The sequence below is a fragment of the Coniosporium apollinis genome (genome assembly GCF_000281105.1).
Source record: "Coniosporium apollinis CBS 100218 chromosome Unknown supercont1.15, whole genome shotgun sequence".
Lineage (NCBI taxonomy): Eukaryota > Fungi > Ascomycota > Dothideomycetes > Coniosporium > Coniosporium apollinis.
The window spans coordinates 202,825-222,325 of record NW_006913277.1 but is presented as its reverse complement, the minus strand read 5'-3'; the positions used below and the strand labels follow the sequence as shown (position 1 = coordinate 222,325).

General features: G+C 57.3%; 9 protein-coding genes across 9 annotated transcripts; 3 read left to right on the top strand and 6 right to left on the bottom strand.

Moving 5' to 3' along the window:
• Nucleotides 1-169: 169 nt before the first annotated feature.
• On the bottom strand, nt 170-1,741 carry W97_03641 (uncharacterized protein; the record flags this gene model as incomplete). Its single annotated transcript, XM_007781537.1, has 1 exon — nt 170-1,741. The coding sequence occupies one exon, from the start codon at nt 1,739-1,741 to the stop codon at nt 170-172; it is 1,572 nt and encodes a 523-aa protein (XP_007779727.1).
• A 287-nt stretch (nt 1,742-2,028) lies between these two features.
• W97_03640 (uncharacterized protein) lies at nt 2,029-4,179 on the top strand (the record flags this gene model as incomplete). The annotated part of the gene is made up of 1 exon (XM_007781536.1): nt 2,029-4,179. One exon carries the CDS (start codon nt 2,029-2,031, stop codon nt 4,177-4,179), a length of 2,151 nt encoding a protein of 716 aa, XP_007779726.1.
• A 731-nt stretch (nt 4,180-4,910) lies between these two features.
• W97_03639 (uncharacterized protein) lies at nt 4,911-6,959 on the bottom strand (the record flags this gene model as incomplete). Its single annotated transcript, XM_007781535.1, has 1 exon — nt 4,911-6,959. One exon carries the CDS (start codon nt 6,957-6,959, stop codon nt 4,911-4,913), a length of 2,049 nt encoding a protein of 682 aa, XP_007779725.1.
• A 272-nt stretch (nt 6,960-7,231) lies between these two features.
• On the top strand, nt 7,232-7,886 carry W97_03638 (60S ribosome subunit biogenesis protein NIP7; the record flags this gene model as incomplete). The annotated part of the gene is made up of 2 exons (XM_007781534.1): nt 7,232-7,663; nt 7,761-7,886. 2 exons carry the CDS (start codon nt 7,232-7,234, stop codon nt 7,884-7,886), a joined length of 558 nt encoding a protein of 185 aa, XP_007779724.1.
• Nucleotides 7,887-8,459: 573 nt separating this feature from the next.
• On the bottom strand, nt 8,460-9,582 carry W97_03637 (uncharacterized protein; the record flags this gene model as incomplete). The annotated part of the gene is made up of 2 exons (XM_007781533.1): nt 8,460-8,991; nt 9,074-9,582. 2 exons carry the CDS (start codon nt 9,580-9,582, stop codon nt 8,460-8,462), a joined length of 1,041 nt encoding a protein of 346 aa, XP_007779723.1.
• Nucleotides 9,583-10,935: 1,353 nt separating this feature from the next.
• Nucleotides 10,936-11,412, bottom strand: W97_03636 (uncharacterized protein; the record flags this gene model as incomplete). The annotated part of the gene is made up of 2 exons (XM_007781532.1): nt 10,936-11,174; nt 11,376-11,412. The coding sequence occupies 2 exons, from the start codon at nt 11,410-11,412 to the stop codon at nt 10,936-10,938; spliced, it is 276 nt and encodes a 91-aa protein (XP_007779722.1).
• Nucleotides 11,413-12,347: 935 nt separating this feature from the next.
• On the bottom strand, nt 12,348-13,880 carry W97_03635 (uncharacterized protein; the record flags this gene model as incomplete). Its single annotated transcript, XM_007781531.1, has 4 exons — nt 12,348-13,120; nt 13,153-13,368; nt 13,431-13,538; nt 13,688-13,880. The coding sequence occupies 4 exons, from the start codon at nt 13,878-13,880 to the stop codon at nt 12,348-12,350; spliced, it is 1,290 nt and encodes a 429-aa protein (XP_007779721.1).
• Nucleotides 13,881-16,502: 2,622 nt separating this feature from the next.
• W97_03634 (uncharacterized protein) lies at nt 16,503-17,436 on the top strand (the record flags this gene model as incomplete). Its single annotated transcript, XM_007781530.1, has 2 exons — nt 16,503-17,301; nt 17,396-17,436. The coding sequence occupies 2 exons, from the start codon at nt 16,503-16,505 to the stop codon at nt 17,434-17,436; spliced, it is 840 nt and encodes a 279-aa protein (XP_007779720.1).
• Nucleotides 17,437-17,551: 115 nt separating this feature from the next.
• Nucleotides 17,552-18,305, bottom strand: W97_03633 (uncharacterized protein; the record flags this gene model as incomplete). The annotated part of the gene is made up of 2 exons (XM_007781529.1): nt 17,552-18,212; nt 18,271-18,305. 2 exons carry the CDS (start codon nt 18,303-18,305, stop codon nt 17,552-17,554), a joined length of 696 nt encoding a protein of 231 aa, XP_007779719.1.
• Between the last annotated feature and the right edge of the window lie 1,196 nt (nt 18,306-19,501).

Here is a 19,501-nt window from a genome sequence, read left to right as displayed (position 1 = left end):
GTACGCGTTCCTGGCGCTGCGAGACTCGAGGCGATCCCACGCAGTGTTCGATATAGACGTAGCAATTTACGAGCGGTGGGTATGGTAGCCATTACATGGAGGCATCTCCAAATCCAGCCCACAAGCCTCTTGTAGTTTTTGCTCTACCTGAAGTTCACAAATAAACCCCTTATCCCACCAAGAAACCCCCCTTCTTCGCCCTCCTCTCAATCTTCGCCCCCACCATTCCCTTGCCACCCCCTTTCCCGCCCCCCCTTCCCAACCCCTGCCGCCCCTTCAGCCACGCCTCCCTTAGATTCCGACTATTAGCGCTCGCCTTAGGCGCCAACAGCCTGTTCGTCTGCTGCAGCACCCGCACACTCACGGGGCCGCGCTTAACATCCTTCGGCGGCCTCTCATCCGCGTCCAGGAAGCGGTGGTGCTTGGCTTTCCTCGCCACTGCTTGCGCGGCAGCCGGAGGCGGTGGCGTAGGCGGCCGCACCTCGGGCGCCGCGGCTAGTAGCTCTTCCGGTAGCAGAGCCGGGAGGTTATTGACGTCGAGCTTGGTGGGTGGGTGGAGCAGCGCCGGGGCTGCGTCGTCTGCTACCTCGTCTACCGCTGGAGCCGCTGCGTCTAGCTCAAGTACCCCAGCCCCCTTCGCCTTCTCGCGCTCCTTCCTCTCCCTCCTCCTCTCCTTCTTCTCCGCCTGCCGCCTCGTCCTCTCATCCCTTTCCCTCCGCCGTTTCCGCTCAGCCTCGTCGCGCTGCTCGGCCGCACGCACAGCTTCTTGCTCGCGCGCGCGCGCGGCGGCGAGCGCGGAGGCTGTGGTGATGGTCTCGGGGGCTTCGTCGTCGCTTGCGTCGTCTGAGCCTGCGGGGAGGTCTGCGTTTGAGGGCTGGGAGGAGGAGGGGATCTCTAGGGGTGCCGAGGCGGGGGGCGGGGGCTCTTCGCTGCCGAAGCGGATGTGTGTGCTTTTTGGTACGGGGGCGGGGGGTGGGCGGGAGGGTTTGGGCGTCGGTTCGGTTGAGGAAGGTGAGCCGGCAGGGGCCGCGCTGCTTGAGCCGGCATTTGCGGTGGATGCGGTTGGTGGTGCTGAGTTGCGTGAGACGGTGGGGGAGGCAGTGGGTTGTCTGGACGTGTTGCGGGACCTGGTGGGTTGAGGCGTGGATGCTTCTTCTGTCATTTCTGAGTCCAAGGTCGAGCTGGGGACCTCTGGCACGGGGGTCTTCCTTGCCGGTGACATTTGCGTTGTGCGGAGTGTCGTTGCGGGTGTTGCGTAGACGGACGCGGTGGCTGGTGTTGCCAGGTGCTCGTACATAGGTTCCTGCTCTGGTGTGCTAGCGCTTGCCGTACTTGGAATCCGGGCAGCGTCCGGGTGTTCCTCGCGGTGCGAAGTGGCCTCGATTACTACTTCCGGGCTCTTGGGCCGCACGTGTATCGTGTCACTTGTATCTGCGGCGGTCCCGTCTTCCACAGAAGAGCCGTCGCCGCTCGCTGATCCATTCGAGTTTTCTTCTTCTACGACGCGCATTTGCTTCTCGTGCACAGCGCCGTTTGATTTTGCTCGAGCGTGGATTTTGTAGACTCTCCTTCTCTTTGCAACACCCATCGGTGTAGTGGTACTCTGCTCAACCTTCCGCTTCGAAGTGGCCGTTTTCGCTGTGATTTCAATTGTAGAGCTCTCCGACGTAGGTAAAGGTTTGTTCGCCGGCGTGCCCGCTGCTGGGCTGTCCGTGTCAAGGCCGCGCCTGGTGGTGACCATCACTGTCGCGCGGCAATCTTGTACAGGCGTAGTGGCAATGCTTCCCTCTTGATTTGCGATAGGTAGCACTCCGGGAACTGATATTATGTTCCTCACAAAGTCACTCGCGCTGGTGAAGAGCCGGGCCCACATGAGGACGTGACTTTTTTTATGATTGGCGCTACCGACTCTAGCGACTTCAGGGTCTTGATCTTCGAACTCGCTCGGACCGAAGTGCCGCCGGCCTCGCCTTGAAGCTCTGCCGCAACTTGGCTTTAAGCTTCCACACCTTTCCTGGCCCATATAACATGCTCCCCCGCACCATTGCCCGCACCGCCAGACCTATCGTTGCCCCCACAGCCGCCTGTCCCTTCTGCGAGATCCGCGCCCTCTTCGGCAGCCCAATCCGCCGCAATGCACCATCGAGACGTTACGCCGCCCCTCGCGGGAAGCCTTCCTCTCCTCGGAAGTCGCAATTCACCAAAAGCAGAGAGTGGCGGCAAAGGGGACGCATACTCACCGAAGAAGACAAGGCCAAACAAGCCGAGGCAGAGGCTGCCCTTGAGGCCGCCTATCATCGGGGCCGCTTCCCCGAGCCTCGCCGTCTGGCAGAGGCGAACAGCGCCGGCTTCTTGAGGACGTCACCAAAGGATGCTCACTGGGCGCTGGCGAAGTTTGAGTCCTTTGGGATCGATCCGGCAACACGGAATGTTAGGATGCTTGGAGAGTCGCTGGGCGAGGCCCTGGGACAGACGGAAGAAGCTGGGCTGAGGGACTTGACTGCGCTGGGACGGATCTGTCTCAGAAGTCTGAACCCCGTGCAGCGGTTGCTGGGAAAGAGGCTGTTGATAGCGCTCTCTAATGCTGGGGAGGCTTCCGCAACCGTTTCTCTGCTTGGCACTGCGCTCCAGCAAGACAGAGCCCTTGGACCAACAACCGCTCAGGAGGCTCTCCGCCTACCCGAGATGAGGAAGGTCCAGGAACAACTGAACACGATCGTCAAGCAAGGCGACAACCCTCAAGCAATGATTCTCAAGGCCGAGATCTTATACTCCGAAGGCGACATACCTAAAGCCAAAGCGATGTTCGAAGCCGCCATCAGCTATCTCAACAAACAAAAAGATGCAGAGCAAGCCCGTATGGCACAAGAGGAAGACGAAGACGTCGGGACAGACGCCGAAGCAGTACCCAACGACGACATCGACCGTCCTCTCAACGCCGCCTGGCTCGGGCTGGGCCGTTTGCTCCTCCATCAGGGCGACGTAGACGGCGCAAAAGCAGCGTTCGAGGAAGGCGCCTTCAAGCACAACGATGCCGAGGCGTATCATGTCCTTTCCGGACTGGAGCCCCTGTATTCCTCCAAGTGGGTCGAATACAATACCAAGGCCGCGGCGGCCGGCAACGCTCTTTCAGCCAAGTACCTCGGCGACTTCTATACTCTGTCACCAGCCGCGGTGGCGAAGCTCGAGGATGCGGACGTCAAGCAGGAGCTCGCTAGACAGTTCCAGACATCCAATCTCGAGCGGTGGACCCGGCCATTCCTCCCCTCCTTACTCGTCCGGCTGCTCCAGCAGGTGAAAATCTTCTATCCCCCCACCGCCGCCCGCATCGACTATGGTCTCTCCTGGCTCGCCATCGCCGCAACCTCACCTCCCACGCCGAACGGTCTATCAAAACTCGTGCCGGCCTCAATCACAATCGCCAAGACCTACATCCGCCACGCCGACACCTTCGCCGCCGCCGCCGCCGCCGACAGGTCCCCAATCTCCGAACCGGGCAAGCGCTCCAGAAAGCCGATCTCCGGTGGTAACAGCGCCTCAGACTCCGCCGAGACCAACGTCTCCCTCGCATTCATAAACCCCCTGAACCTGCTCGCGACCGTCAAAGGCCCCGCCGTCGGCGCGTACGACCGCACCTCATCGCTCCTCTGCGCCTACCAATGGCTCAACTCGCTCTCCCTCCTGCGGGGCAACCCCCACTACGAGCGCACCTACCCCGACATCGCCACCGAAGTCGCAACATTACACGCAGCCGTAGCAGCGGAGCTGAAAGCGGCAGGCCTCTCAGACGAGCACCTGGCGAGTTCTTCCCGCTTCCAGAATTTCCGCGCCCTATGCCAGTGGAACTTATTGTGGGCCGAGTGGCAGAAGTACCATGCGGAGAGGGGGACGCCCGAGCGGGTCGGCACGAAGGAGGAGTTTCAGCGCGCGGCGGACATCGCGGCTTTGTTGGCTGCCGTGTTCAGCCTCACGCTGTTTTGGACGCTGATGTGGCCGGAGCACTTCAAGGCTCGGTTCCGGACGAGGAAGCAGAAGAAGGAGGAGGAGGAGGAGAAGAAGAGGGAGGAAGAGGAGAAGAAGAAGAGGGAGGGGCCTGATGGTGGGGAGGTGGATCGAGACCGGGTTTGGCGGCCCACGCTGGCACATGGTTTTGTAAAGGAGAGGTGGGGATGGAGCTAGAGGCTGTGGCAGGAGACTGAGGGATCTGTCTCCCTGGGAAAGGACCGATGGCTGGGTGGGGTACGGTCCGCCATCGGCGCCGTGTGGAGAGCCTTGCGTTCTAGCCTATGGGACACGGGCATTTCAAGCAGAGCAGCAGGTAATGGTCAAACGAGCTGTAGCCCCATGGGGCCTTCAGTCAAGCCATCCTACTAGAGCAGATCTTAGGCAGATCTCAGGCAGAGGTGACAGCGGCGAGATGATCTACGCAGCTTGTAGCTCTCACGCGTCGGGAGAGGTGTTCCTGGCCCGTCCTCTGCTAGGATGAGAGCGGCTCGGGGAGCTGTTCTTCTGCTACGGATCGCTGCGTCAAAACACTGTCCATCGAGTGAGATCACGATCGCTTTGACCAGCATCTCGCAGCTTGTTATAGAGATGGAGGCGGCTGTTAGCTACGAGCTACATAGCTGCTATGGCGTGGAGATCCTCCTGTCCTATCTGAATCTCATGATTCAATGAGGAGATCTTACTAGTACAACAACTCCACGGCAGGACTGCGGATGGGCGCCAGAATGAATCGGAGGAGGGCGAGTCAGGCGAACCACAGATATCCAAGAAGCGGAGTTTATTAACTGATGGAATATGATTCCCTGGAGTTGACTCATGTTCAACATGAAAATAAGTTTCATAAGCTACCTTGACAAGTTCTCATCGGAGCCCACAAGCGACAACCAGAACAGCCCAACCAACCCCTACCTCGACTCCAAAACATTCCTCTCCACCCCCCTCGCCGCCTCCCTGACCCCGGGGCAAAAATGGCACCTCAAAATCTCCCCCTCCCACACCGTCCCCGCAAACGGATTACTCCCCTCGACCTCCCCCCTCAGCGGATCAAAGACCCCATCCCCCCTCCTCTCCTCGCTATACCACATTCCCCCGATCTTAGCCCCATGCACCTTCGTCACCCGGCCCAGCAGGCCCAGCATCGCCGTGCAGGATTTCTCTGGCAGGTGTAAGGAGGCGGTTAGGAGCTGCTTCGTGAAGGCAGCGATGCGGGTTGGGGGCACGGAGCGCAGGGCTTGCGGGGGGAGGAGCACGGAGGAGAGGGAGCGCAGGAGGAGGACAGTTGTGGTTTGTATGTTTATCTTGTTCGAGGATGGCGCTGATGCTGAATCAGGGGCGTGCGGGTCGGGGAGGCGAGCGGACTTGGCGCTGAGCTCGATATCCGGGTTCAGCGACACCGGGTAGAGGGTGCGGTAGAGATGCGCGATGAAGAAGCTGAGGTCGACGTGCAGGGTCGAGGCGGCTTTGGAGACGTCTTGGCCTTGGAGGAGGGCGAAGGCTGTGATTACGCAGAGGAGGGATTCGCGGGTCACGTTTCGAGAGACGTCGCTTTCGTCGCGGTCGTCTTCGGTGGCGTCGTCGGCGTTGTGCGACGTTTCCGCGCTGGAGACGAGGTCTTTCAGTGCTTCGAGGATGTCGCCGAAGAAGTCTTGGTTGATGAGGTGGGCGTATTTCGCGAGCCCCTCGAGCACGGCGCCCATGAGGGCAGGCCTCCGCGCCTTGAGTACGCGGAAGTAGGTCGCGAAGACCAGCTTCAGCGTCTCAGACTGCATCCGGTCACGCTCCTCGTGGCTTACTGCGGCGTCCGCCTCCTTCATCTCCTTCTCTATGGCTTTGTTCTCTTTTGCGAGCTTGCGCTGCTTCTTTGTCCTAAACTCGCGCTTCTCTCTGAGCTTCTTGCCTTTCTTGGAGTCGTCGTCAGCTTCGGGGCTATCTATGCTTGTATGGGACCCCTTGACAGCAAGCTCGGATAGCAGGCGAAGATGCAGGAAGGTATTTAGAACGCTTTCGTCCACGTTGTAGCTCCGTGCCTTGATCATCTTCGTGAGCATCCCCACCGCTTCCAGCGAAGCGTTACCATCTTCGTCGTTCCGGAACAGGGTTTCCAATGTCTCCCGGCACCTGACGAAGTCGTCGTCCACTCTCTTGACGCTCAGCTTGTCGACCAGAATCTTGAGAATCTCTCCCCTAAAATTGAAATGCGGCACCGAAACCAGCAGATTGCAAGCACAGCTGATGGCCACAGCAGCCAGACTAGCCACGTCCTCGGACGCACCCGGATTGCTACCTTTTGCATATCGCGCCAGCTCCCGCACGTAGCTCTGGTACCCTCCGACAAGCGACTGCTCGTAGTTCCTCAGTTTCCGGACGTCTTTGGAGACTTTCGTCTTCATATCCTCCTCCGAGAGCGGCCGTATCCTGTATCCCGGGATGATGTCCTTATACACCGCCAACTGGCTCGCCAGCGCCAGTTTCTTGACCGTGACATTCGCCGACGCGCCTATCTGCGCCATCGCCCGCAGCGATCCCGCATGTTCCTCTGGATCCTCGTTGACGAGGGCAGCGAGCCGCGCTAACTCTTCTTTCGCCTCGATGATCTGCTGTCTTTGGGAGACTTTCGGCTTTTCCTCAACTGCCTCTTCTGCCTCGGCGTCGGAGTCTGTCGCTTCTTCGTCTGAGGCGCCGGAGCCTAGGAAGCTGTCCGCATCTTCGTCTTCTGCTGTGGTGGGCTCTGGTGCTGGCGCTATCCACCCTTCTGCGGTCTTGATGGGCAGGCGGGAGCTCTCTTTGCCTTTTTTTCCTAGTTTGCGCGGCCGGTTCTCGTAGTCTTGCTCTAGGTTCCATTGCGCCGCGTTACGAGAGAATTCTGCGGCGACTGGTGAAGCGTCTTCCGACGATGCAGGATCAGAGTCGGGCGGTGTTATGCGCCGGCGCTTCGCCGCTGGTAGGCGTGGCATGCTTCGTGCGGGTCTGTCGAGGAATTGCTTCTCCGCGTGGAAAGGAAAAAAAAAGGTCGATGCAGATTCCACTTCAGTTCCTGCGTTGAGGGCCCGCCTCGTGCGCCGTAGCGGGGAAATCTACAAGGCCTACGGGAAGCGGGTCCTCCCAGTCGCGCAATATCAGAAAAAAGTTCGGACAATCCGCTGTGCTCCCCAGATCAACAGCTGCGCCCGCATACACGTCCATCTTCCAACACCCGCCGCAGACTCTACGACACTACGCCGCAAGAATGCGCCCCCTAACAGACACCGAGACCCAAACCCTCTTCACAAAACTCGCAAACTACACCGGCCGCTCCCTAACCCACCTCCTCACCGACACGACCAGCACCAACGACCGCCACGTCTTCCGCATCCAGAACAGCCGCGTCTACTACGTGCGCTCCTCGCTCGCCAACCTCGCCACCTCCATCGCCCGGCCCAACCTGCTCTCGCTGGGCACCTGTCTCGGCAAGTTCACCAAGACCGGGAAATTCAGACTCCACATTACCGCGCTCGATGTGATTGCGCCGCATGCGCGGTATAAGGTGTGGGTCAAGCCGAACGGCGAGATGCCGTTCCTGTATGGGGGGAATGTGGTTAAGGCGCATGTGGGGCGGTGGAGCGAGGATGCGCCGGAGCACCAGGGGGTTGTGGTTTGCGGGATGGATGATACGCCGTTGGTGAGTCGAAACTCTGCTGGTTCTTTTCTTGCGGCACGTGATGTTTGGGGGGGGAGGGGGTTATGGAGGAGGGGAGGCAGGCTAATACGGTGAACAGGGATTCGGCGTCACGGCGCGATCGACGGCGGAGGTCAAGAGGCTGGAGCCGACGGGCGTGACGTGTTTTCGGCAGGCGGACATCGGAGAGTATTTGAGGGATGAGGATACGTTGTTTGCGACTTGAGAGGCTTGGGCTTGCAGCTGGCGTGCTGGGATCATGGAGGACGGGCTGAGCGAAAGCTGTTCAGACCAGCTGGGATATACCACTGCTTCGGCTGAGAACAGCCAGCGGTACGACTCGGGACGTTTAGTCAGAGATTTGAGACAGAGCGGCTGAGATGTCTCCATGATAGAGTTGAGGAGAAGGCGCTTGACCCGTGAGTAGAGCAGACGTCGAGGAGCTGGGGGCAAGCTGCTACTGCAGTTTGACAGGCGTGACGAGACTGATGTAGACGGGGTCTTTGGTCCATACCTAGCCTGTCCATGCCTGTATGTATGCTATGGTCAAATCACCGACGCCTGTCGCTTGCTGCCTGAGCACTTCGGTTGCTATAGAGAAATTTGTTCGCTTCATTACGAAAAGGTATCCAACCACCTTTACTACCCGTCCCGGCACCATGTCCAAGCGCCAGAAGCGTGCCCATCAGCCCGATAACGACGGTCCATAAACGCCATAAGTGAGAAGGCCAGAAGCACCGCCTCTCAAGGCCTGCAACTCGAACCGTCTCACCATGCCAACGCGCGACACCTGCCCAGCCTACACCCCCATGGTGAAATCATGCTCAATACCCGGCGTAACCGACGCCATAAACTTCAGAAACACGACCAGGTACTGATCGACCCTAATCGCGACCTCCTCCTCTCCCGCCCTCTCATCCAGCACCTCCCACTCATCCCCGCCCTCGGCCTTCTTCTCCTTCTCCCTCTCCGCCACACTCAGCATCTTCGTCCTATCCACCAGCCCCTCCATCCCCGCATCCACTCTGTTCACATCCTCGCCCCTCTTGATCTTCGCGAGCCGCAGCTTCAGCGCCGCGTCCGCCCGGTCCAGCAGCACCTTCATGACAGACGCGTGCTTGCAGGGGTGGATGGACGCCATTTTGACGGGCGAGGCGAGGAAGGGGAAATCCTCGAGTGTCACGGTCTTGTCTTTGTAGTCGCCGACTATGTCGTCCATCATCAGGTGCGGCGGGAGCGGCTCGGAGGGGGAGAGGTAGCCGGAGAGGTAGAGGCGGGGCGTGCGGTAGTAGGGCGTGTAGGTTATGTAGAGTGTGTATGTTCTTAGAGGTCTGCATCACTTATCGTCAGCCGTAAAACCCCTCAACAGAAACCGGCGCGGCATCATGGGGGCTATTGGCGGAATGTACTCACGCAGCACCCCCACCCCCCTGCGGCTCCCTGATAATCGCTTCCTCGTCATCCTCCTCGTCCTCCATATCCGGTAACACCTCCTCCTCCTCCCTCTCCCCCACATTCCCGCTCTCGTCCACAGTCCGCACATCCCTCACCCTCGCCTCCTGGCTCGCCGCCATGCCCCCCGTCCTCAACCACCCCTCCTCATCATCCCCGCCCTCACCCCCCAGCATATCCCGGATAAGATGCTCATCCTGCCCTGCGTCCCCGGCGAAGTTCTCGTCGAGGCGCCGGTGGCACGGCACGCCGCGCGTCACGAGGAACTGCTTGCTTTCCGGGAGGTAGGAAACGCGTTTGGGGGGCTCGGCGGGGGCCCACGACCACGAGGGGAACTTGTAGACCAGGAAGTCGCCGGCGAGCACGAACTCTTCGGGCGTGATTTGGCCCGTGCTGCGGAAGGTTGAGGTGTGTGTTATGGGCGCGTAGCGGTCGCGGAGGGTGTCGATGGTGCCGCGGAGGAACTGCATGGTTGCTGTAGTGCGGTGACGAGCAACTTAGTATGGGTGCCACTGAGGCGTGTTTGGATATGCTGGGTAGGTAGTCGTGGAAAGGTGGATTAGGTTGCTGCGAAAGAACGGTGGAGCTGAATCCGGAGAGCTTGCTAAGTGGTGGGGCTGGTGGAGCGAGATAGGGATCTTATCTTATCTCATCTATGACTTTCCCTTTGTTACCAGACGGGCACGTCGCGGCTGCCTGCTGCGGATCGAGTCTTTTCCCTACAGTTGCTCGACGATCAAATCTAGTGGGACCTGTAACTGTACGTACAGAGCGGTCAGAACATGTAGAAAGTCGCTGAGATCAAGGCACTGCTTGTGATGGCCTGCTTGTCACAGCGGCCTGTCACGAGCACGAATCACTCTGGCAGACATACATTGTCACGGGGTCCGCGTCTCCGCCAGAATATCATGGGATACGGACGAATGCGACTAGAAAGGCAGTGTTGTACTTTACGACAGTCTGTCTTGGAAGGTCGCCCTTGAGAGGACGGCGCAGAGCTGCAGATAAATTTCTGCTAGATAAATCGTTGGCCGATACCTGCTGTAGCTTCCGAGGACATTGTTCCGCCCAACGAAGCTTCCGTAATGTGCATAGATATTGCTGCAGCAGTCGGAATGAGTTTTACTTGCTGCTGGAACAATATAGGCCGTGAATGCGGTGGCGACTGCTCGCTGTATCGACACGACGGACTGGTAACGGGTCGACATGCACCGCAAGAAGAGTCTCCATGTTAAAATTTCGGTTGACGAGCTGCACTCATAGCTTAACAAAATACCATACAAACTGAAGACTCTTACGCAGGTTTTCCTTAAGTAACAGTCAAACACGTGGAAAGACCCGGAGTAGAAAACATGACCAAGGAAACCTCGCACTGTGAATCGACCAGCCTTATGTTTCGAGGAAGCGGCGTGGCGTTATGAGGTAACATGGAAGGCTGATGCAAGGGAAAGCTTCAGGACAGATGTGGGATGACGAAGAAAGCTTCTAAACGTAGAGCAGGACTACTATACTCCTGGCCCAGATGATACAACCTGCCTGATACGCATTTCGAACTAGACCCAGATTTTCCAACCACACGACCAGGAACTTGATGCAGCTCAAATCTTCTACGCTCGACTCCCTTAAGCCGCTCGAGTTCGCATAAGTGACAACGTGCACACCCTCGGCCAAGCCACTACGATCTTGACCACCGACTCAACCTTTCGATACTGCTTCTCCCAGCATGGCGCCCCTACGAAGAGAACTTCCTCGTGATCTTCGCGATAACTGCAGCACCGTCAGCTCCTATCCATCCCCATCCCTTCCCCGCCTCTCCTTCCTGCCTACTCCATCAAGAAAAACTCACCATGCAACGCAACAACACTGATAATAAACCCGACACTCAGCACGAGCACCACAACCGGATCGACCTTCAGCCCCGGGCTCTCATCCGTGTACAGCCTAAGCATGGTACTGCTGCTGCCGCCCGCGCCCGCCGCGCGCGTGCTGCTCGGCCGTGCATTCGCGACCTTGTCGGCGCGGTCTGCGGCTGCTTTGCGGCGGATTGCGGTTGCGGGACCGCCTGGCGGTTTCGGAGAGGAGGGGCGTGCGGTTGTTGAGGCGGTGGTTTGGCCGGGGAGGGGGGAGGATGGGCGGGGGGAGGACTAGTGGGGCTAGCGTTAGCGAAGGATTTGGTGGTGAAGAGATGAGGTTGAGGAGTGGTGGGTTAAGGGTAGGGGATGCGTGGGGAAGCCGAGTGACGAGTTGGCAGCGCGAAAGGCACGATTGAGGTTGCAGAGGCGGCACAGTAAGAGGGCCATTGGAATGTATGGTCTTTTCTCGATTGGCGGGTTGTAGCATGCGGTGTATGCCCCAGCTGGGCTCTGCTCCTTTTCGTAGTTGCGGTGGGTGTAGTGAAAGCTCCCGAATCAAATTGGGTTGAAGTTGCTTACCATTGTGACGGCGGCGGTATGTTATTCGGGCGTGGTGAGGATTGCGGTTGTGCTGGCGTGCGCGATTTGTAGAAGGAGCAGGATTCCAAAGGAGCGTAGTTATTGCCTGAGGGTTTGGTAGAAGTTCAAGGACACGTTAGGGTTCTGGAAAGCTTCGGGGAAGGAGTTAAGGTCAGTGCGCTAGGGAGAAGCGAGCAGAGCCGCAACACCAGACACCATTCAACCTAGGTCCGAGCTTCCTAATTTGGCATCGTGGAAGCCTGCACAGCCGTGGAACAGAATGTATCAATGGCAGAGACGAACAGTCAATGTATATCAAAGATATTCACGGCGCAGAGAGAAGAGGTTTGTAGCCCCATAACAACCACTTTTGCCCTGTCCTAATGCGAACTCCAACTGTCCTCCCAATAACCGTTCAATGTACAAATTCCCAGATGCAGACACGAATTACAAAGACCGCACACTCTCGCCCTAGCAAAACCGCACCAGCTCCTCCGGGAAAGCAGACCCAGTACAACCAGCAAACCAGACCCAAAACCAAAAGCAAGACCGCAACCACCAGATGTCAGACTGCAACGCAAAACCCCGATGTGATTACCCCGCCATGGAACTCGCAAGAGGAATAATGCAATGATCCGACGATGTAAAGCGACCGCAACCCCCAAAACCCATCCCGGCCTACCCATGGAACATCAACACACTGTAATGCCCGGAACACCTGGAATGCAGAAACTCCGGTAATGTCTGTGCTCACACAACTCCCCCGGCCCCTTGGCACACACAAAAGTCAGACTGGTATCTTTCTAGCCCCAAACAGAGGCTTGAACGCCGAGGGTATTCTTAGAAGTGCCCCAAACTCCGCTGTTGCTCCCCCAACCAAGGCTGACGCCCTTGTCGGCAATGCTGGATGAAGGGTTGGAGGAAGTAGAAGTAGATCGCTCGTTAGATTTGTGTTGCTCGTTGGCGCTAAAGCCAAAGCTCAAAGGAGACGGGAGAGGAGTGGTCGACCGCTTGTTGATACCCGGGGCTGCAGGCGGACCTTGACTCTGAGCCGGGCGAGTGCCGATAGGAGTGACACCGGCAACGGTTGGACCTTTACCGCCCTGGACCGGCGGATCACCTCCGGTCGGAGACGAGTTCGAGGTGCGGCTGGACTGCTGCGCGTTGTCAAACAAGCTGAAAGAGGCAGATGTATTCTGATTGGATGATGGAGAAGAGGTGCTGTTGGCGCGTGAGCGCTGCGCACCTGCGGAAGTATCCTTGGCCTGGTCCCTCGATGGCATCTGAACTGCAGGCTCTGCTGAGCTACCCAGACCCTGACTTCCGAAAGGGTCGTAGGCCAAAGGTGACTGTCCGCGGCCGCCTGCCATGGATGTAGCGACTCGGACGTCCTGGCTACTTGTGCGCGTGGTGCCATCATTCGAGTAAAGAGCCGACTCATTGCCGTACAACGCACGATGCTGGCGAGCGATGAGCTCACGGCGGTCTTCCTCGCTCATCGCGTTGGGGCTCATGGAGCGGTCGGACTTGGCACCAGAGACGTCTGTGAGCACACCTATACTGTAAGCCAGTGGTCCTCTCCAAGGTCGCGACAGAAGACATTCTCACTCCGATTGTACTGCTGCTCCTGGTGATAGTTGCGAAGCTCGCGCTCACGCTGAGCAGCCATGCGCCTTTTGGCCTGCATCATTTGGTCTGCGTCACTCTGGCGCGGCTGATAGCGCTGGCTGGCGTAGTAACCTTGGAGGTTCGACGCAGAGTTGGATCGCATGCCATCGTAATCGCTAACGGAATGATGGCGCGAAGGACCGCCCATACGAGCATCTGGAATCTCGATGTTAGCGCCCTCGGCCGCAGTCAAGTGCGTTGCTTGTTTGTAAGCTCACCGCCGTATCCTCGGCCTGCAGCCATTGGCATCGACTCTCGGCGACCGGGCATGTCCGTGGGAAACATCTTGCCGCTCTTGAGTAGATTGTCGGCAGCACGATCGACCTCTGGATCGCGAAGTCAGCGTCAGTCCGTGGCGAGTAGCATCAGTTCCAACGGCGCAGAAATGGAAATTTGAGTCTGTGCGGCACCCTTCGACGCCTTTGCTTGTTGACCGCAGCGTGCTAAATGGTATAGAAGGCAGATCTGTGCGTACCTTCAATCTGAGAGAGAAAGGCGGCGGACTCATCGCGGTTGGCGGTCGAGCTGGCGCCTGTGGCATTGTTATTTTCTGGTGTTTTCCACATGCTCGATCGAGCGGTCATACCTGAGCGCGTGGGAGGCGGCTGCTGCTCCCATGATGGCTGACGGCCTGGTGCTGCCCAGGGGCCGTTGTCGTAGTAGGACATCTCGGAAAAGATAGTAGAGGTTGACGGCTGCTAGGAGCAGGTTCCGCAAGGAGGGTCCGGAATGAGAGCTAGATTGGCTGCAATAAGAATTTGCATTAGCGACTCTGAGATTAACGATGACAGCTCGGAGGCAGAAAGCTGATGCCGCAGAAAGCTCCTGTACGTCGAGGTCGAGGGTTGCGCCTGCGTATGGAGCGGCAGAAAAGATTTTGACGAGCAGGCGGGACTCGGTGCTCGGCAATTTACATACCTAGCGTGGGGAGAGAGTTCTGAAGGAGCGACCACTGCACCGCACACAGGGGAAGGAGAGGGGAAAAAGAATATGAAGCCCGTGAGGAAGGTGAGGAAGATATCTCGGAGCGGGTTGGGGTGAGTGAGGTAAAGGGCTGCGGGCCTGCTAAAGGAGAGTGCCAGTGAGCGTCCAGCGTCGCGCTAAGTAGGGCTCTGCCGAAAAGCACACGCCTTCGGAAATGAGGTTGCTGGGTAAGATTTTGCCCTCACGGACCGCCCCAGCAGCCAACTCTGCAGCCCTTTGGGGCAATGAAAAGGGCGCTGCAAGCTGCTTGCAATTGCTGCGTCCTCCTCGTCAGTGCGATGGCCTTCCCTCTGCTCAATTGCACCGACCGCGCCGGCAACAACGCACAGCGCCTCGGACGAAATGACGTTCTCCAGACTGCCGTTTCACACTCGGCTCTGCACGTTTTAAGCGACCCAGTTTTGACCCGCAGAGGGCGGGAAGAAACGCTCTGTCGCCATGGCTAGCGCTCGACACCCTGACCCCAAACGGCGTGCCGGTTTGCGTTAAAGCAGCAGATTGAGTGCGACACGCTCTGCACCCGCGCCGCTGCGTCGCCGTCTGCTCCGCTGTGCGTCCTTCGTTTCGGACCGAGTCAGATCATCCTCGACCACGTTTCCTCCATCTCTGAAGGACAGAAGGGAGATCTGCGAGACTGATGGTATATCTCAGTTGGGGGTGTGCAGAAACGCTCCCCAAGCCGATGCCAATGCTGCAAACCCCGCTCCTATGCCCTGTTGCGCTTCCTCTAGGTAGCCAACCCTATCCCGAAGAACAAGATACAAAAATGTAACTGGCCATGCTGCGGGCCCGGTCCTTGTTCCGTACAGCAGATCAGTGGTGATGCACAGAGGCAAGTCTTAACCCTATGTCTACATAAGACTACTGCTCCTGCTGCGAGCTATTCTTCGCTCGCAGGAGCCGGCTCCCCCGCAATGGAGTTTGTTCTGTCCTCCGTTGCTGTTGTACATGTCCTGCTGGCCGGCGAGGAGACGCAGTACAGACAAGACGTAGGAAGACTTGTCACATGCCACGGTTGCATGTACCGCGTAGTGGAGGAGGTGGTATGGTGGCACTGGTGGCTTGGATTTAACGCTTTGTAGATTCGTCGAGTCACTCTCACCACCAGCATGCAGATTTGTGCCGGTTCACGAGACTGGCGCTGCAGCTCACTTGTCGAAACACGGCAAGGTGCCGAATCGAATGAACAGGCGAGCAGCGTGCCGTCGAGACATCTGATGCAAGGCAAACTCCCGTCAGGACCCGTCAGGAAGAGGCGCCGTGACAGCGACCTTTTATTGACTTTTTTTTTGACGCGCTTGCAGCGCTAAGAGATGCTGCGAAGCACAGTCGCACGTTCAGTGGCCGGCCAGAACGGCGCACTGTTCAGACGCAGAACATCCATCCTCAGCCGAACTCGCTGCATGAAATTGCCCGCTTTGGGTTTGGACAGCCTTGGCAAGATTTAGGGCTAGCTGGTCTTATGCCGCGGATGTTACAGCAGAGATATTTAATGCTAAAACACTTTCCCCCAAGAACTGCTTCTTCGCGGGTAGAATGGGTAGGCTCAGAACTCTCAGTCGCGGCATGCCTAAGCTGGACCCGTAAGACATAAGGATAAGCTAAAGATTATGTAAAACCGATATCACGTTCAACGCCGTATATTACCTGGACAGTCTTCTGCTCTTCCATGTTAAAACCCGCCTTGTTTGTTGTGTCTTCAAAGTCAGGATATCAGTTTGCGATTAATCAGGACAAAGTCTTTCATGTTGTCTTACCGTACCTTTGATTTTCCGGTGCCTGTGTTTCCCGTCGTCATGCGTCGCTTCCTTTTACACATCAAACAGCTTCCGCGGTTGATGGACCAGGTGATATGCCTCCACGTGCACATTCATGCAGCCAACGACAAACACCTCTGCTTTGTTGAATTCTTGTCATGAGGTTTTTTCTATGGAGTGAGCACACGGGAAAGGGATCATGGGTTGTACCCTTGCTCCTGGAACGTCTTGAAGTGTTCTTGCACAGAGCTCGGTTGTTATAAGAGTCTTAGAAAGTACCACGGGAACAGGCCGGCGCGAGAGCCTGCGTCGTCACCTAGGTCTAACGAAAAGAAATTGAGCGTCATACGCGCTTTACAGCATGAACAATCACACGCCTAACACGCGTGGACTGCAAATCGCATGACCTTTCTAGTCCGAAATTATTCTCGTCTTTGGTGTCTCTTTTGTCCACCGCCATGCCTGGCTTGCCTCTGGCGAAATGCTGTGTTGCCTTGCTAATGCGGCAATCTGTTGTTCGTGTGTTTCTGTTACTTCCTTATGCACGACATGCTCTCGAAGTGTGTCAGTTCTTGCATACTCGGCTTATCAGCCATAACGCGGCTTCTTGGTACAAAAAGCTCTCACGAGAAAGACTTTGCGTATGCCACGAAAGCCTCGGAAGCCAGCGGCGAGGCTGTGTGTTCCTTACATCTTCCGATCTCAGAACAGCGGCCTCCCGGTTCGGCGACGCAGTCTCTGCTCACTTTACCGACCGAGCTTCTGCTCATAATCGCCTCAGATCTCGACCCGTCCGCGCTTCTCTCCTGGAAGCTCTCGCATCCGCTTTTCTACCACATGCTAAAGCTGCCGGCCGACGTGACGCCGGCCGTGCTTAGCATCTGCGCGCGCCTGGCAGTTCGCGACTACCTCAAAAGCTCGGACGTCCAAGATAACCGCATGCGCTGTGCCCTCTGCAAGGGCCTCTACCCGCCCGACATGTTCAGCTCTGCGACTAGTCCGGCGTGTATTCCATTCCGTGACCTTAACCGAAGGCGGCAGGAGGTGTTGGACATGCCCGAGAGAGTCTGCATATGGGACATCGGCCGGCTCGTCCGCTTTGAGGCTGCGACTACTGCAGCGGATGAACCACAATGGACCAGCTCGATGGAAAGCGTGTGCATGCACTGTGGAGCGGTGCAGAGCTGGAACCGTTGTGCGTGCCAGTGTCAGACTTGTAGCGTACGGGAAGCGAGGACTTACACGCGCTGGCTGAGCTGCGGAGAGCCTCCAGGCGGCAGATTTGCCTTTGCCAGGCACAAAGACGGGAGTCTGTGGGTCAGGGAATGGGGACTGAAGGGCGGAGACCGTAAGTGCTTCGTCGTTGATGGCTTGCGATTACAATCACAATTATCATGAGCCAAGTGACCCAGTACCATGAGCATTGCTGATAAACCTCGCAGGTGATGATCCTTCTGTAGAGATGTGCGTTCATATTGAATAATCCTTTCATCGCTCCCCTCGTAACGCTGTACCAATTCGCTATTCGTGTAAGGGGTATATCATCAGCCATGATCATCCACGACCTCACTCTCAACTGTCCTAGGTTCATGGCCGCGTTACCAGTCTTTCAACAACAGCCCAGCCTTCTCGATATCAGGCGCTTCGCCATGTCCCACTCGCCTATCCACCGAGTCACGCTTTTCGCTTTCCTCCAACCGACTCTCAACTATCGCTTCCTTCTGCGTTAAGTCTGTAGCATATCTCCTAACCCTTAGCGCGCACCACCACTGCGCGATTACCGTCCCCACCAACACGGCCCCGACAACAAGCTGCACGACCCCCATCACCATCGCGCATCGTCGGATATCCCAGCCTTCCACCAACCACTCCTCCACCCCTCTTCTCGCTTCTTGTCCCAGCGCCCCATCTCCGCCTCCGTCCGGCCCCAGCACCATCCGCTCGCCTGCACCCGGCAACCCAATCCCCAGCTCCCTGCAAAAACTCCCCGGCAGCTCCGCCAGCAGCGCCAGTACCAACAGTCTCGGCACCGTACTAACAACCGCGTCCACAAGGAGGTAGTTCGCGAAGATCGTGACAAGCGCCGCATTGTGTCGGATAGCGCCGATCAAGCCGGAGAAGCTCAGCACGCCGGCAAAGGCGGCGTAGAGGGTCGAGGTGCGCGTTAGGTGGTAGGGCTCATCGGGGAGGTATTGGAGAGTAAGGGTCGTGAGGGTGTTTGTGAGGAGGGCGAGGGCGCTGAGGGTCAGGGTAAGGCGGCTGGTAGGGGATGGTATTAGTATGGGCGTGTTTGTTGAGGGGAGGGGGCGGGGCGCACCGTCGACTGCTCTCGCTGCTGCTGCTATGTGCCATTGAAGTTTTCTGGGGAGCTGTTCAACAGCTCCAACACTCAAACTCCCGAGACGCTGTCTTGGGACTGGTGCAAGGAATCGAAAGCACTGCACAGCAGCGTCCTATCCCCACCACCAATATCTCTCGAAACAACAAGCGACGAAGGTGGAAGATGACTTAAACAAAGGTTTGCTCATGTGCATGCATGGTGCTGAATAATATTCGTATCCCAAGCTTGGAAAGCCTGCGTTTCCGCGCCTTCCGAAAAGTCATCCTTCGTCATCCCTGTGTCAAGCTCGACGCACGGAGCAAAGCTAATCGCCGAACCACTGACAAACACGTTATCGGCTGGTGTCGTCATCGTGGTCGGAAAACCCGTTCTGTCGGTTTACAGCAACGGCGCGTAAAGCTTGTTGAAAGCATGAAATGAGAGGCTGTGACCTATCGCCCAGCAGGAAAAGCTTCTGAGAGGAACAGGCACGGGACGCTGCAGCTCGCTTGACCTTAAGTTCTGAATTGGGCATCTCCGCGATACCAAGCTTCCCCCATGATCTACGCCAAGAGACTTGAGCGGCTTGGTATTGCTTGTTTCGTGTCTCAATGTCCAAGTTTGGACAATGGGCTTTCCCTACGTCAACTGCGCTTTTCCCTTAATACAGTCCCATACAGATCGTGCTCTGAAAGCGTTTTCAGATCCGGCTGTGCGGCAGTAATAGGCCACCGAAGGACGAGCTTGTAGGTTGGGCCCGAGTCAACCTCTTGGCCTTATCGGGTATGGCGGCCTTAGCAGCGCACCTCAGATATCTCTTTCCGACCAGCTTCCTCGTGTTTCCTCTTTCACACGAGAAACTGCTGCCTTAAGGTTGGATTTGCAATACATCTATCATACAGAGTGGGATGATGTGTTCTAGTCTCAAAAGAATGGAACAGTCTATCCTAGTCTCAAGATCCGTATATCTCTGTGGTTTGTTGGATCGTGATAACTATACTGCAGCTCTTGGAATTAGTTAAGGAAGAAGTCCTACGGCATATCCTTTAGCATCTAGAGACTGCTATATCTAAACCCTATCTACTATACTTCGTTCCTAGAGAGCCGAAGTAGTTCGCGCATTCCCAGCAGGGGTACGTCAAGACTGGTGTAAATGGTTTTTGTCCTGTGAACACCCGTGATGGATTCGCTTGTGGCTGCCCTGTCTTTGCGCTCTGAGCTGCTCTCT